Consider the following 16,061-nt stretch of genomic DNA (forward strand, 5'->3'; position numbering starts at 1 on the left):
ATTAATTTTGAAGGCCCTACCTGCTAATTTCATGGAATGATTACTACTTCTAGTCTTGAAACTGTTTCCTGATGGCTCTCCATATTGAAATCACATAATATTGCACTTTCAGACTTAACAGGACTATTTACATTATATAGGTTTTGGGGGTTTTGTGGATTTACATTTTATAGGTTTACATTTTAGGTTTTGTGGTTTTTGTGGATTGGATTTTTGCATCTGATAGTGATGATTTTATTCAGTAAAATAATTTCATTATGAGTGAGCAAGGCTAATTGAATCTGGCATTCATAGTATCTTATTATAAATTATTATATTATTTTGTGATCATCAAATTTTTCCTTAAAACTCTATTTCATTGATTACATCTCAGCTCTCATTTGAAAACTAACAGCAAAATCAAAAGATGTAGCCAATGAGCAATCTTGGCCTTAAAAGAAAAATGGTATGAAAGAAACCCACCCAAAAATTAATATTTTGAGCTCCAATATTAACTTCTGAATACCAGAACTGGCAGCATTATTACTGTATACTGATATCTAAGAGACATCTCCACTAAAGATGTACCGGTGTGTCTGCACTAGGGCTGGTCCTTATCCTACCCATAGACAATTTTCAGGGACTGTATCTCATTTAATCCTCTGATATTGATCAGAAAGATGAAGGTTTCCAGCATAACTCATCCACCTGAAGCTATCTAGACTTTGAAAATATATCTGAAACTTTTACATGCCTACGTGGCCATTTAGCAGCCTAACCTTTTGAAATGCACAACCTTGCTGAACCCATCTATAGCCACGCACTGAGGTTGTACCAATCTCCCTGATGAAATGTGGAAGACTGCCAAGCCATGCCAAGTTCGTGTGTGTGTGTGAGGTTATGCTCTTGTACATAGTACAGATGAACCCAGAGATGCTTTTTAAATTGTTCATAGGGTTTGACCTTCTGAGGGCAAATCAGATTGAATTTGCTCCAAAATATTACTGTGCTGAGATTTCTGATCAGCTCTAATGCATGCTGAGTTGGTGACATTAACTCCAATATAATATTTCTTCTCTCTGCCCTCAAATTCACCCCTTTGGTTACAGACTCGGAGAAATTCAATGAGGTTTGAAATCATGTACATTTTCCTCTGCTAAATGTTAGTCAGCCAACCCCAGACACCTTTCAGGACTTGTTCTAATAGTCATTATGATTTGCTCAAAAATTAAATAATAGTCCAAACAATGATCATTTGCTGTTTACCTCAGATACCATGATTTCAGACCATGTGAAAAAGCGAGGCATAAAAGTCACATGGCATAAAGCTTTCCAAAGTCATACACTGTACTGCAGGTATTAACTCACCCTGGTAAAGCCTTACTGGAAGCCTTCACAGTCTGTTAAGAGCTAAATCCAAGTGGCACTGATATTCTGCTTCAATACTGTACCAGGGTATAGACTTGGTTTTGACATTTAGTTGTTCACAATCATATCCAGAAAGGGAGATCAAGTACAAGGTGTGAAGCTCAGATGGAAAAAAGTCCCCAGGAACAGAAAGTTTGGAAACAGTATGAGGTGTCCCAGAATATTTACTGCAGCAATAGCAACCTTCCCTTTTCCTATGCGCAACAGTTGCAGTAAAAACAGGTCTTAGAGGCTGATAAGAAAGACTCCTATAGAGAATTGGGGTCTAACTGTTTCTTGGAATATTCACACCAGGAATGAAAAACATTTTAAAAAGCCAAAAAAAGCCCAAACCCACACCCCACAAAAACAAACAAAAAAATAAAACAAAAAAAACCAAACAAACAAATCCTTAGGCTTAGAAGACTTGAAAACCTTCAGAATTCTGCCTCAACACCCTCCAGCCCTCCTCCACTGCTCACAGGCACAGGGCATTCACCCCCCTTCTCTGGCCCTGTCCCAGACTCAGCCCCTCCCCATGCCCCCAGCTCCCACCAAGCCTTGTGTGCAGTCCCTGCAGAAGCACAGCCATTCACCTGCCTACAAAACACCTTCCTCTCCCTCCGGCGCCAATTAGCAGCCCTTTTAGCAACAGGCAAGGGCTGCCTGCAGACAGCCAGTGTGCCATGGAGTGGCTGTGTGGAGGGGAAGAGCAAAGGTGGAGCTTTTCCAGCAGTATAGACATGGCTCCGCTGTGCCCTACTGCATGTAGAGGAGCTGCCTGTTGCTCCTGTATTGGCAGCAGGATGCACAGGAGTTATAATTCCCAATCCATCCCTTAGCTTGCAGAAAGGCATTTTTAACAAAAAAAAAAAAAAAATCAACCAGTGCATACAACAATTTACGTGTGCTATTTTGGTTTTGTTAAATGAAAAGGACACTAATAAAAGGGAGAGAAAACAATGCACTGCAGGAGAGGCAATTTTGATTGCAAATATGAATCGGTCTGAATGGATGTTATGCAATAGATGTTTTGCAATGGGCAATCATGCTGGCAGTCTAATAGGGAGCATCACTTACAGTGCTGTCATATAAGTGACAGAACTTTTATTTATCTGTCAAAAAAAAGGAAAGTATTAGTCTCCAGAGATCCTTGCAACATTTCAGTCTACAGTGTACACGAAATTGCTTTACACTACTGCAATGAGGAGGCTATATGTGGTTCAGGTACCATTTTAAAGAAGCCTTCTGCCATAGTGTTTTATGATGGCAGAAATGAACTGCAAATATACTACTCTTCAGCCACCAGGAAGATGGAATACCATCTTGGAATTGTGACGTGAGGCTGGGCTGTGAACGTTAATTCGTGTTATGACAGTTTAACACCTCCTGCTCCTTATAAAGGGATGGCTTTCATCTGCTCACAGTTTTTGTCTGCCCTGTAGGTGTCTTCCTTAGCTGGGCATCTTAGGAAGAATGTGTCAATAAAATCTAAGCAGGTTTCTTGAGAAAAGTACAGAAAGCATGCAAACCATTTCATCGAACACTTCTACTGTATCTCCCGTTTGGGGAAAAAGCTTTAAGTTTAGCAGTAGGAAGTGCCTTCTTCCTTTTCCCCTTCAAAAATAGCTCAGATCTGGCCAAACTAGGTTAGACTGTTGGAGCAGCATAACATTTGTTGATACAACTCTTCCTTAATCAGGCATCACTGTAAAATCCAACATCAGTCATTTGTTACAGTCTTTTCATCTTTGGCAGCAAACATAATAATAACGTCCCTCACTTAATAGCAGCATCATGCCCAAACTCTGATTCATTCTGTGGGTTGAATGAGGTTGAGACTTGATTAAAAAGAAAAAATCACATGACTTTGTCACTCAAGAGTCTAGTCCAACACATGATGTATTAATCCTGATCTGAGTGCAGTGCTAAGCTGGGAAAGGGAGTGCCTTTCCCTGTACTCTGTCCTCCACAATGGCATTGCCAGATGTAATCACAGAGAGCATAACATCTACATCCCTCAACAATATAACACTGGTCCTACAGCAGAGATGCAAAACCTAACAAAAGACTTGTCAAATTAAAAGTCTGGTTTTAATTTTAATTTTTTCAAGTTGGATTTATATTCAATTTACCTGGCAAGCCAGGATTAATAACTACTGCTTCACAGTGGTGGAGCAATTTAATCTACACTTATCATAAGCTACCCCAAGGAAAAAAGTAATGACAGAAGGTTGGGGCCATACAGCCTGATGAATTCAGTTTTAAATGAGCTGTTTGGCTGGTCAGGCAGCACATCCCCAGGCTGACTTCTGTCACTTATCATTCATCTTTCAACCTGCCATCCAATGAATGATCATTTGGGAGCTGCTCCTGTTACATACACACTGTTCTGTTACTGTAGATCTAATTTTATAGTTATTGTATGATAAAAATATCATTTTTCTACTTATCTTCCTCTTTGCCCTGAGGAGACTCAGAAAAAAACGAGCTGATGGTAACCTGTAGTGGATGAGACAGTAGAGAGTGTCATGAGCACCTGACATTGTGAGAGGTGGCTGTAGCTGGAGATAAGGAGAGATAAATTTCACACATAGCTTCACATGCTGCTTCTGCATTCTACTTACTGCTTAGAGAAAACAGATGGAATCATAGAATAATAGAATGGTTAAGGTTGGAAGGATCTCAAGGATCATCTGGTTCCAACCCCCCTGCCATGGGCAGGAACACCTTCCACTAAACCAGGTTGTTCAGAATCCCATCCAACCTGGCCTCGAACACTGCCAGGAATGGGGCATCCACAACGTCTATGGGCAACTTGTTACAGTGCTTTACCACCCTCTGACAAAGAATTTTTTCCTAACATCTAATCTAAACCTGCCCTCTTTCAAACCATTTTAAAACCATTTCGTCTTGTCCTATCACTATCTCCAAGTAAAAAGTCCCTCTCCTTCCTTTTTATAAATCCCCTTAAGGTACTGGAAAGCTGCTATAAAGTCTCCCTGGAGACTTCTTTTCTTCAGGCTGAACAACCCCACCTTTCCCAGCCTGTCTGCATAGGAGAGGTGCTCCAGCCCTCAGATCATCTTCATGGCCTCCTCTGGACCTCTCCAACTGGTCCACGTCTTTCTTGTGCTGAGGACCCCAGATCTGCAGACATGACTCCAGGTGGGGTCTCATGAGGGCAGAATAGAGGCAGAGAATCACCTCAGCCTGCTGGCCACGCTGCTCCTGACACGGACCAGGATACAATAGGCTTTCTGGATTGCAAGCCCACACTGTTGGCTCATGTCCAGCTTTTCATTCCCAAGAACCCCCAAGTCCTCCTCGGTAGGGCAGCTCTCAATGAGTTCATCTCCCAGTACTCATGTCTGAGATTGTCCTGACCCAGGTGCAGCACTTTGTACTTAGATTTGCTGAGCTTCATGAGGTTTTCATGGGCCCATTTCTCAAGTTTGTTCATGTCAGGAAAAGATTCAGGGGTGATCAGCAAAACCAGTTCAATACTGCAAGCAGGTAGCAGGTTTAACCAGACAGGAAGAGTATTCCATCACTTTGCTTCCAACTTGATTTTTCTAGTTATGAGTAACATTTAATAATAAGTTTTCATTAATGCTATGAATCTTTCCAATTAATTTTCTTTCCATTATCACTTAAATGTTAAATAAAGAGAGGAATATTTGTATGAAGTGCTATTTTAACTTCTGTTTCTACTTTGTGTAATTGCAGGACATGTTCATATCACCGACTTTAACATAGCAACCATAGTGAAAGGCTCAGAAAAAGCTTCTTCTATGGCTGGCACAAAACCCTATATGGGTAAGTTTTCAAAACCATTAAAAGATGTAAGAAAAGTCACACATTAAGGTTGACTAATAGTATATTAAAAGGATTCTAAATTGTAAAAGCATACAGTGGTTGTGATCAATTTCTTTTTTTTTTAAAAGTATATGTGCTTTAGCAGTGGAAAACACGGGAGAGGGAGGATGCTGTTTGGATGCTGTTTTAAGCAGGAGTTTGATCTCTACACTGCTTCTGGTCAGGTTCTGTTTGGGTTTGTGAAGCAAATTAATGAAAATTTCAGCTGCATTACTTCCTGTAAATCCTTACAGCTTGAGAAACGAATATATGATTGATTTGCACCATTGTGGCTATGACCTGCTAGGGAACACATAATGTCAGTTTAAAAGTATTTAGGCACATACTTAATTGCTTTGCTATTCTGAGTTCCTCAAAAATGTGTCTGTTTAAAATTAGAGTTGTCTGTAAGTGACCGCTGAAGTTCTTGCCTTCTGGCTTTTAGACCATTTGATACTTTTTAATTATATATTTAAAATGCATGATTGATTGAAAGCTAGGAGAGTAAAATTCAATTCACCTGTCCTCATGTGTCTAAAGGTTAAGCATCTTGGCTAAATTAATAATTCAAACTTCCCCTGAGCTGAAGGATAGAAGGCATCTCCTGAAGGTCATTTGTCCAACCAAAGTTAGGCTAGCTTCCTTGACTAAGTCTATGTGTGTTTTGTCCTATTTATGGCTTCCTACACATCTGATGTTTTAATTCTTTCTGTATATGGAATTGTCATTGCCTGAGCAGATGACTAGCCTAAGACTAAATATATTGGGATTCAGAAAATGATATATTAAGACAGAGGTGTTGCCTCCAAGAGCCTTTTTCTAGCAGACATCCTCAGAGAACACCTAACACTCATGCAGTGGTGAAATATTGGTAAATTATCAAGTTATGAAAATGTAATTTGGGGGAACCGAAGGCCAGTGCATTACCACAGTTCTGATTATTAGCACAGGAGTAAAAGCATGTGCCCAAGAAATAGGAATTGACACTGATGTTTTTCACAGCACAAGGAGCACTCCACCACATAAAGCAGGCAGGCATCTGCAGGGTGCCTCCACACCAGCTGTGAGACTGTGACAGAGCAGTCCCAGGCACTGGATCAGAGCTGTTTTTTCAGATACGATTTGTTTTTTGTTACAAATCAACAGCCAGCAGGAGCTAAGTCTATTGCCCTGAGCAGCTTGTGCACAGCAGTCCTGTCTAGGCAGTAAACAGGACACAATAACCTGTGGGTGGTCACACTGGGCTCAGGACCAGTGCACCAATCTCTGTCTTTGTAGTTGATAAATGTATAAGCTTAGAAATCTCTCAAAGCAGACCAGAAAACATTTAATGTAGTCCTGATTCAAGTATTTAAGTTATGCAGAGGGATGAGGATTTAGATTAAACTTTTCTCAGCAATTTGTACAGGTTAGCTTTAGCTGAGTGTCTAGTTGAGTGACTCTGCTTAGATGAGACGAGCAGCACTGCACAGTTATGTGATACAGAGCATAAAGAGGTCAAGGGAAAGATGGGAGATGGGGAAAAGATTTCACCTTTGCACACTAATGAATCTGGTCTTGGTTCACCTTAGCTCATGTGGCTGTTCTGCCTCTGAACCCTCCTCCCCACACATCAGTCTCCTCACAAGAAGAAACAGTACAAGAAAAATGCTCTCCTTCCCTTTATGAAGAGACTATGGCACCATCCACCAGCTTACTTTTTCTCCAGTGTGCCTTCCTCACCTCTTGGAAATGCAAAGATACTGCAAAAGCCATAAGTACAGTCTTCACCACTCAGAAAGAGTCAGAAGAGTCATCCTTGCATTTATCTAGAGCTGTAAGAAGGCAGAAAAGCTTTTAGAGCTGCAAAAATCCTCTGTTTTGATGAAAAGTGATAGGTGAGGATACTCTGTGGCACAATCTGGATATCAAAGCTTCAACAAACTAAATATTAAGAGTTTGACAGATATGGCCAGACATTCATTGGTGCTACTTTCCTCTTTTAGTTTCCAGCTTTTATTTTGTGTAGAATTATAACTTCAGTGAAGTACTACAAAGACTTTTCAGTTGCACTGATTTCTGGTTTTAAGACTGTATCAAAGGCTTTCCATGTGGCTTTTCCTTAGCCATTTGGACTGTGAGAGAAATGGAAAAAACCCAGAATTTTGGTTGGTGGTAAGCTTTCATTACCAGGTTCATTACTAGGAATTCAAACCACACTTTAAACTTAGTGTAAAAAGATGAAGTCACCTTCAAGCAAGGTACTTGCTGAGTACCAGAACCAAGGAAATTTAGTGTTTTCTGTAAGACATGTCTTATGCTATGCTGGTTTTTACAATGATGACGGTATGAGATGTGATGAAAGCTTTTTCCCCCTCTTGAAAGTTTATAAAGGCTTACTCCCATGTGGATCCTGTTATATTTAGTCAGATATGAGGGCACTCACCAGCTTTTGCCTTAGCAGAGGCACTTATAGGATTTCTCACTTGTTCCTATGGCCAATTTAAGGAAATAAACAGAAAATTGTTATCTCTAAAGCCTCCATTCTTCTTTGAAATCTGATTGAAATAGGCTGAGAAATTGCTAGGGAGCGATTTGCTCACATGCAGCATGACTGCATAAAACTGGTATTCAGGAAAAAAACGCAGCAAATTGATATTGTGTTGTAAAAATGCCCTGGCTGTTCTGATTAAGATGCCTATCTTGTAATGCTAAGCATGGTGTGAGTCATCTCCTGCAGCCTTTTCTTAATCCCACTTCACATTAGCCTTTTTGCCCCTAAGTCTTTCTCAGCCTGAAATATTCCCTGCCTATTTCCCTACTTATTAAATGGTTATGCAGAATGCAATGTACCTGAACCTGAATGTTTCTCCAGAAACGCTGGCAATTTCTTTGTATTTCCCCTTCCCAGCCAGTTCATTCAGACAAGTGAAATACCTGCCACAGATAGGCAACAAAGACATGGACAGCAGTGTATGTAAAAGGAACAAGACAAACAGCCTGGTGAGGACAGATACTTCCAGCTGCTTCTGCAGATTTTCTTTTCAAAGCCATTGACCTGAAATGCTGAAGTGAAATCAACTTCTTAGAGTTTGGGAGTCCTTGTACTGTTTAGGTGCCTGTGGCTGTGGAAGACAACGTGTGCCTTCAGCTGTTTTGGGAAAACTGTGTGTCACCCACGCCTGATTTCACCATTACAAATCCACTGCTCAAACCCTCTGTAACACCTGTGATTAAGGTTTTATTGTAGGAATAGCTCTTTGAAAACTCCTAAGGTTTCAGGCTGTCATCCTACACTGGCAAGCAATGCCAAATGTCCTTTGAGACCAGGCTGGCTTTTGTCAGGCACAGCTGCTGCCAACAAATGAACACAAGCACCTGTGGAGGACCCTCTCCACTCTCCATGAGGTGTGGACCAAGAAAGCCAGTGCAGGGCAAGACATGGTCCTTGGCTGCAGCCTGTGCCTGGGGTGTTCAGCTGTGGCTCTTTCTTCCTGCAAAAGGCTATTGCTGAGGCCTGCTGTGTGTAAGGGAAGGGTGCATTTGCCTGAGCAGAAGCACCTATGTAAGTCTTTGCCATTTTCAACACTGTTCCATCTTTATGAGGGGAAAAAAAAAAAAAAAAGAGACATTTCTTAAATTGCTCCCTTATAAACAAGGCTGCAAGAAATACATTTGTGTCTCAAAGAACATGCTCTGTGCTGGACACTCATCTGCAGTGATGGCCCTCTACCCTGCATCAGGGTGCTCAGTTACAAAACCAAAAGTTAAATATTAAAACAGATCTAGAAAACATGACAGATATCACCTTTTGTTTATTCCTCACTTCAGCATAATTTATGTGTATTTGAGTTCTATAGCACATGCTTTATCCTTACTGAAATGTTTTGCCATGATCAATTTCCATACACCTGTGTAGTATTTGTGAGCATTGCTAAAAACTTTCCATTCAGAGGTTTAGGGTTTGTTTGGGTTTTGGGGTTTTTTTTTGTTTGTTTGCTTGCTTGTTGGTTTGGGGTTTTTTTTGTTTCTAGTGGTAGGAGGGCTTGGGGGGCTAGGTAGAAGTTTTGATGTTTTCCTTAGCAGAGACTGAAGTTACCCAAATAATGCACTGTGACTTGACTCTACTTCAAATCAAACCAATAAAATACATTTTATGATACAAACACACCTGACAAAAATCCAAAGCCAGTAAAATCAGCCATAAATTATGTGAAAAGTTTCACCTACCCCTTTCCTATCCTACAGGCTTGTTATCTCAGCTTTTCACAGCTCCTTTCATAGGTTGCTGTCATGATGAAGAATGACTGTGTGCCTGAGATTACCAGAGGATTGTGGATTTACAGTGGTCCACTGAACTTCCAAAATGTATGAGTCATCCATATTTATTAATTAATACTGTGTAGGAGTACTATTGGACTCAGAAGAAAGTTAGTGGATGTCCTGATATCAACCTTGCAGGTAAAAAAAAAACATCCTGTAGGGCTACATTTGTTCCTAAGATAGTTAAAATATATCATGGATAACTTTCAAGTTGGGTCTTTCTTGCAGTCATACTAAACAGTGCTCTGAAATGAAATCGCGTTTTGTAGCTCATTTGACTGAAGTTAAGGCAGTGTTTAGGTTTTTAAAGATCCCACCCTTTTCCTTTGGAGGACTTGACTGTCTGGCTGCAGACTTTCTCTGGTGATTTTGCTACCTGCCCTTTTGATCCTGGGGAAATATCACAATGCCAGCATGAGTCAGGAGGCTTCTGTTTGTTCTGATAAGTAGGAACCAAGAGTGGCCGTGTGAGACTCTGAGGCGCTGAAACAAACACCATACTGATGGGGTTTTCAGCTTATGCCAGGAGCAGTGTGGCTGAGGGCATTAAGGACTGCAAGCAGGCATTCAGATTTGTGTTCCACTCTGACATTAATGAGTAGGAACATAAGCAGCTGCAAAACTTCAGGAGATCAGGAAAGAAGTTATTACCTCCAGCTGCTCTTCACCTCTTTGAGCCCTCTGACCTGCTACCATGCTTTCGGATCTTCCAGCAAAACTACTAATATAATCATTTCCCTGACTATTTCAGTCAACAAAAACTCCACTCTGAGTTCAAGTAATAGTTTTGGTTTGGGCTTCTTATTAATTAATTTTTGTTTATGCGTTTTATTTATTATTTATTATTTATTATTTGTTTATTTGTTTATTTTATTTATTTATTATCTGCCTGAAAGAGACTGATCTGTTGTGGAGCTCTGCAGGCAGATCTGAAGGGGAGCAGATGTCCAGAGGAGATGACAAACAGGTCAATAAGTGGAAATTTCTGGCAGCCCAGCAGGGCCCTTCTGCCCCCTGGGTAACTCCTACTCTTTGGCCATGCCACACAACTGCCACAGGTTTTTGCGGGCATAAACTGGTGCAAAGATATTTGCTAACCTCATAGGAGTATGTGAGGCAGGAGTATGTAATGGTTACAGAGTCACAGAATATTCTGCATTGGAAGAGACCCACAAGGATCAGTGAATCCAACTCCTCAGTGAATGGCCTGTACAGGGATTGAACCTGTGACCTTGGCATTATGAGCACCATGTTCTAATCCCAGGGCCCTTCTACTGTGTCAGGTACACAGTCTGTCCTATGAATTCCCAATTATCCAGACATTTAATTTCAGTACTGGGGCAGAACAGCTGTCCATACAGCAGGCCAATCTTCTAAACAGCACATGAATATTTTTGGACAACATCCCTTCTACAAATTTCTAGAAAAACTAGTCCTGCAGCCACTGTGAGCTTTTGGATGGAGTAAGGAAAGTACTTCTTTATAATTTCATATTCAATAGTAGGAGACCATGGCACCCTCATTGCTGCTGGGCTTTCTTTCAACGTGGTTAGAAACCTGAGGTTGTTTCTCTGAGGCTGATCCAGATGTTCAGCCACTAAGGGCTTCTCTGTGCAAGGGCAGTAAGTGAGTTCTGTTCAGTGGTTGAGTAATGCAGAGGGTTGTATGAGGACAGCAATCTGAGTCAGGGCAGGAGAGGTTATATGACCATATGGCAAACTAATAAGGCATTCTAAATGCCACGTCTGTTTTCAGGTAATGGTATCTAAATTATTTACTTTGATTGAATAATTGCATTAAATACGAGTATTAAAACCATTGAGGTGTATTATGTGAATAATGGTCCAAAATCAGTTACGCACCTATAACAAACCTAGACCTCAGACTAGAAAATCATCCCAGCATGGCCAGGCTTTAAGTAGCACTTTGCCTTATACAATAGAAGTTAGCAGCTGGCTAGCCTAAACCTCTGAGTCAGAAAGCTCACCATTATAATTTAGACCCTTTTAGCACATGAGAAAGTAAACACTAGGAGGTAAATTGATAGTTTACGAAATCCATGTTTATATTCAGGGAGAAGGAAGTTGTTTTCTTCCATTTAGCTCTTAAAACAGCTTCTACTCTGGATAGAAGATCACTTGTCATTACTGCAGTTTGATTTCTGTTTTCTATTTAAACCATGACCTAGAAAAGTTACTGACCCCTGAATTTACTTCTCAGAGGAAAGTGAAAATTAATATTTTCTCATCACGGTGCTAAGAAAGCAATTAATATTTCACTGAACCATCTCATTTCAAGGTTCTTGGAATATTATTCCAAAAATCAAGTTCATTTTTTATTCAGCTCAATCTGTCATCCCTTAAACCTGATTCAGCAAGGTGAAATTATGAATGTGTTATATACATCAAGTCATTCACACATTTAAAATTTGGAAAGGTCTTAGCTTTCAACAACTTATCCTGTGCTAGTCAATCAAAATATTGCTTATATTGTGTGCATTGTATGTGTATATATCAATTTATACATATATATATATATATATATATACAATTTTTTCCCACGATCAGGGACTAATATGTGGAAGGAAAATTATACCTGGCAGCATGCTTTATGCTGAATCTCAGTTAATGTCACATTGGAATCTATTTTCTAATCTATAAAATCTCAGGCATTACAATAAAACCCATGTCACTGAAATATATTTTGCTACAATGACTGCAGCAGTGTGTTGCTTTGCAACCCTTGCTGTAAGCCACAAACCTCTGATTCCCCTTACTGACATGTAGGGTCTCTGCAAACAGACTTCAGAAAGCTGTAGGTAGACAATTGAGTGAACAATGTCAGGGGTTTCATTCTTAAGAAATGTTTGGGGCATATCCACCTGAACTGGATCATCTAAAAAAACCTGATGCCAAACCACTATAGTTTTATTTTTCTGTTTTATTTTCAGTTTCTCATATTGATAACGTTGGCACAGGACATTTTGTAGGAACTGATGACCAGCTCTTATTTGCAACATTTAGCTCTGCATGGACAGTCAACGCCTTACAACTGATCCATCTTGCAAGATTCACTTGCAAGTTATTGCTTAAATATACTGATTTGTTACTATGTAGTAAAAGCCACTCGAAGAAAGGTCTAATGTGTTCATCTCACTTTTCTTTCCCTCTCACCAATTTTGCAGAGTTTCAAAGCAGCCTATGTAAGTCAGCAATTCCCCAAAGTAAACAATAGCTCTGTAAGCTTCTTAATCAACACTTGGCAGACTCCAGGTAGTGGCTGGCAGGTACACTGGGCACTCTTTGATTATCTTCTTGCTAAGGAAGTGAAACTTCAATCAGTTCATCAGAAAAGAAATGCCACCTCATGCTATTTGGGATATCTATCAGAGGCACTCCAAGCTCCCCATTTTATGATTTATTCTGATGAATTATCTTTATGATTAAACAGTATGCTCCATCAGAAATAATAACAGCTATTCTTTGTGCCAACCACACGAAGTGATGGATCTCAAATTGGCCATTTTAACATGAACAGCATTTTCAAACTCACCTTTGGGCAGCAAATTAAAAATGGCCTGAATTTCAGAGACCCAGAGCACTTACAATTTATGAAGTTAAGTGACACTTATGAATACTCAGAAGATTTTCAGAAACCCTTGTTCAAAGCATTTTGTATGAAATGCTCTTTTACAACAGGAAAAAATAATGAAAATTTGGGTTTGCATTTATATTGATATTCCCTTTTATTTCAAGCTCATGAATCATATTTTTAGATATTGATAACTTTGCAAAAATAAAGCTAATAATTACTAATGAGTTACATAAAATTTCCATTTTTTTACTTTATTTTTATTACAGATCTTTAGGAAAATATGCATACAATATGAGATGCATCATCTAATTCACACTGTAGATCATCTAACTGCTATGACAATTACAGGGGGTATTTATACATATGAATTGGTTTGCCCATAATTTCTCTTGCACAAACCTACAGAACAGGAGTATGGATATCCCAGTAAGCCATTTCTTCTAAGGTGAATGCAGACCCACTAGATTTGCTTTCACATTCAGTGTTTTTATGAGCTGTTCTCCAGTATGGTTTTATTTTACAGAGAAATAATCAGTTATTTACTTTCTACAGTCTGCAGTGATACGGTATTACTAGAAAGATCGAGTGCAAAAGAACCAAAAGACAAAATCCTCTGAAGGGTATTTATTTTAATTTATTAAGTTGGGAAAAAAATTAACTGGAAATATGTATTAGGGACTAGCAAGGAATGCACTGAAGCATCCAGTGCAGCAAAAAGGTGGGTTCATTTATGTGATTTTTCAAGAAAACAAAGCAGATAAACAATGAAATCATGAAAGTATATTATTAAGAGAAAAATATAGATGTAGAAAAGAAATGGAAGGACCTTATCTAGGCTAGTTGCTGAAGTTAAATTTGTTCATTTACCCATTATCATATAAGACAAAGACATTCCTGATTTTGTTGTTTGCTCTGTTAAAATTAGTACAGATGTTCCAGCTTGGAATGGCATTAATATTTAAAGGTTCTGTCTTTGTAGTTACCAAAATGTTGCATGAAAGGTGTCGGATCACGCTTCTGCCAAACATGAAAAGCAATACCCCAAACAAGATGACTGCATTGCTTCTGAGTTCTAATTCCCTGTACTTTGGCTGACAGGTTTTTCAGGTATCTGAAAAGTGAAGAGCCCATGTAGTTCACGGTGACTGCCAATAGGAAGAGGCTGTAAAGATCCCACTGAGGCTCCTGGCCTCAGATGCCTCTGTCATCCCACTCAGATGTGCTGTGAGGAGGTGGTTGCTTGAGCTTTCTTAGGATCACAGGATTTTAGGGTGATTTGTGTTAGTTGGGTCCTCAGGAGCCTTTAGTCCAACTCTGCTCAAAGCAGGGTGAGCAGTGAGGCTGGACCAGGATCCTGCTGCTGGAGGCATTTTTCGGCCAGCTTTAGGAAGGCAGTTCTTCATCATATCAAAGATGTTAGTCCATGGGGAGCTGTGAATACCCGTGGGATCTAACAATTGCAACACTTCTCCACTTGTCTTTGAATTCACTCTTGCTATTGCTTTTTATTTACTTTTGATTTAATTTTGCTATTTAAAAGTTTTGTGTCTGCCATGGAAACATCTGCTGCCTTCCCTTTAACTGTATGTTATATTAACTACAGCTCTTGGGCAAAAGAATCTGAAGGATCAAACCTGTTATTAAACTAATTTATTTTCCTGAAAAGCCTTTGTTCTGTAGAAACTGCTTGAGGAAAAAATCTGAAACACTTTTTCTTGCAGGCACTCTCTCACTCTTGTTCACAAAAACTCTTCAAGGCAAAATACTTCCATCTAGGTAGATGAGTGGGGGTAAAAGATGAAGTATTCTTCTCATCCTGAATTTGTTATGGCAAGAGAATGTGTGCAGAAGGGGTTCACACAGCAGAGCTGTTGCCCTTGCTCCAAGCTGGCAAGCTCAAATCTGATCATGCTTTGGAAGAACCTACCCAGAGCAGGCTGCAGGATGGCTGTCCAAGCTGAGCCTGGGATCAAATTCAAATTTTAAAAGATTACAGATAGTCTATTTAAATAACAATGGTAAAGAAAATCAATGCAGAATTTCAACTTTCCTTTCAGATTTTTTATTTGCTTTTATCCTATCCAATTTGCACTCCAAATTGGTTCTCCTTACATACTTATTTTTTACAGCAAAATCTAATGTTGTGCTGTGTATTTCACAGCTGTAGTTCTTCATAACTTGGCTGACCCCATGACTTGGAGGGCCTGCTGTCTTTCTGTAAAATCATGCTCTGTTTCTGAATGAGCAGGCAAACTCCAGAAGTCTGCCATACATCCTGGAGTCCTTCATTTACGCCTAATGTTTCAGCTTAAAAAGACTTTTAGACACATTAAGCACAAGCTTAGTGTGAAATGGGTGTTTAACAGCCTTGTGAAACTGGGAAAAGGTCTTTTGGCTTCAGTATAGTTGAGGTTTCACCCTGAGAAAAAACCTGCACATAGGATATTGTAAATCACATTGCACCTTTTGTCAGTCCCCCTCTCATCTTGTGAAACAAGTGTTTACAACTGCTTCATTGGAGCTGATGGAATGCAGAGAGGCATTCCAGCTGGACTGAAAACAATATTGCCAAAGGAGGGGGAAAAGGACTATCTGCTTTAAAAATCAGGACCCTAACTGCTCATATTCTGACCTAAGAATGCCATTGGTTTAAGGTGAGAAAACAGCTTCAAAGTCCAGGACAAAAGAGAACATCTTCTGCTGATCTGCTTAATGTAGGATGAGTTGACCTTGAAGCTTTTAGAACAAGAAAATAAAATATAAGTCAATAATTCAGTCACTAAATTAGCAAAACAGCTGCACCATTCTGGCAATGTCATAGGTTACATCAATAAAGTACTTTCACCTTTATCTCCCAGAAATCAGATGGTGATCTGTCTCATTATTGCAATGTTAAAGCTATAAAAGAAAGAGTGAAACCA

At 39.6% G+C, this 16,061-nt stretch overlaps 1 protein-coding gene across 3 annotated transcripts in view; it reads left to right on the top strand.

Moving 5' to 3' along the window:
- Nucleotides 1-16,061, top strand: part of STK32B (serine/threonine kinase 32B) — a 173,848-nt gene that overhangs the window by 120,867 nt on the left and 36,920 nt on the right. For all 3 annotated transcript variants that reach the window (XM_064653248.1, XM_064653250.1, XM_064653249.1), the window contains one exon: nucleotides 5,116-5,205. In XM_064653248.1, coding sequence (XP_064509318.1) covers nucleotides 5,116-5,205 — 90 coding nt within the window. The remainder of the gene's footprint in view (nucleotides 1-5,115; nucleotides 5,206-16,061) is intronic.

Source organism: Pseudopipra pipra, chromosome 4 (assembly GCF_036250125.1).
Source record: "Pseudopipra pipra isolate bDixPip1 chromosome 4, bDixPip1.hap1, whole genome shotgun sequence".
NCBI classification, from domain to species: Eukaryota; Metazoa; Chordata; class Aves; order Passeriformes; family Pipridae; genus Pseudopipra; species Pseudopipra pipra.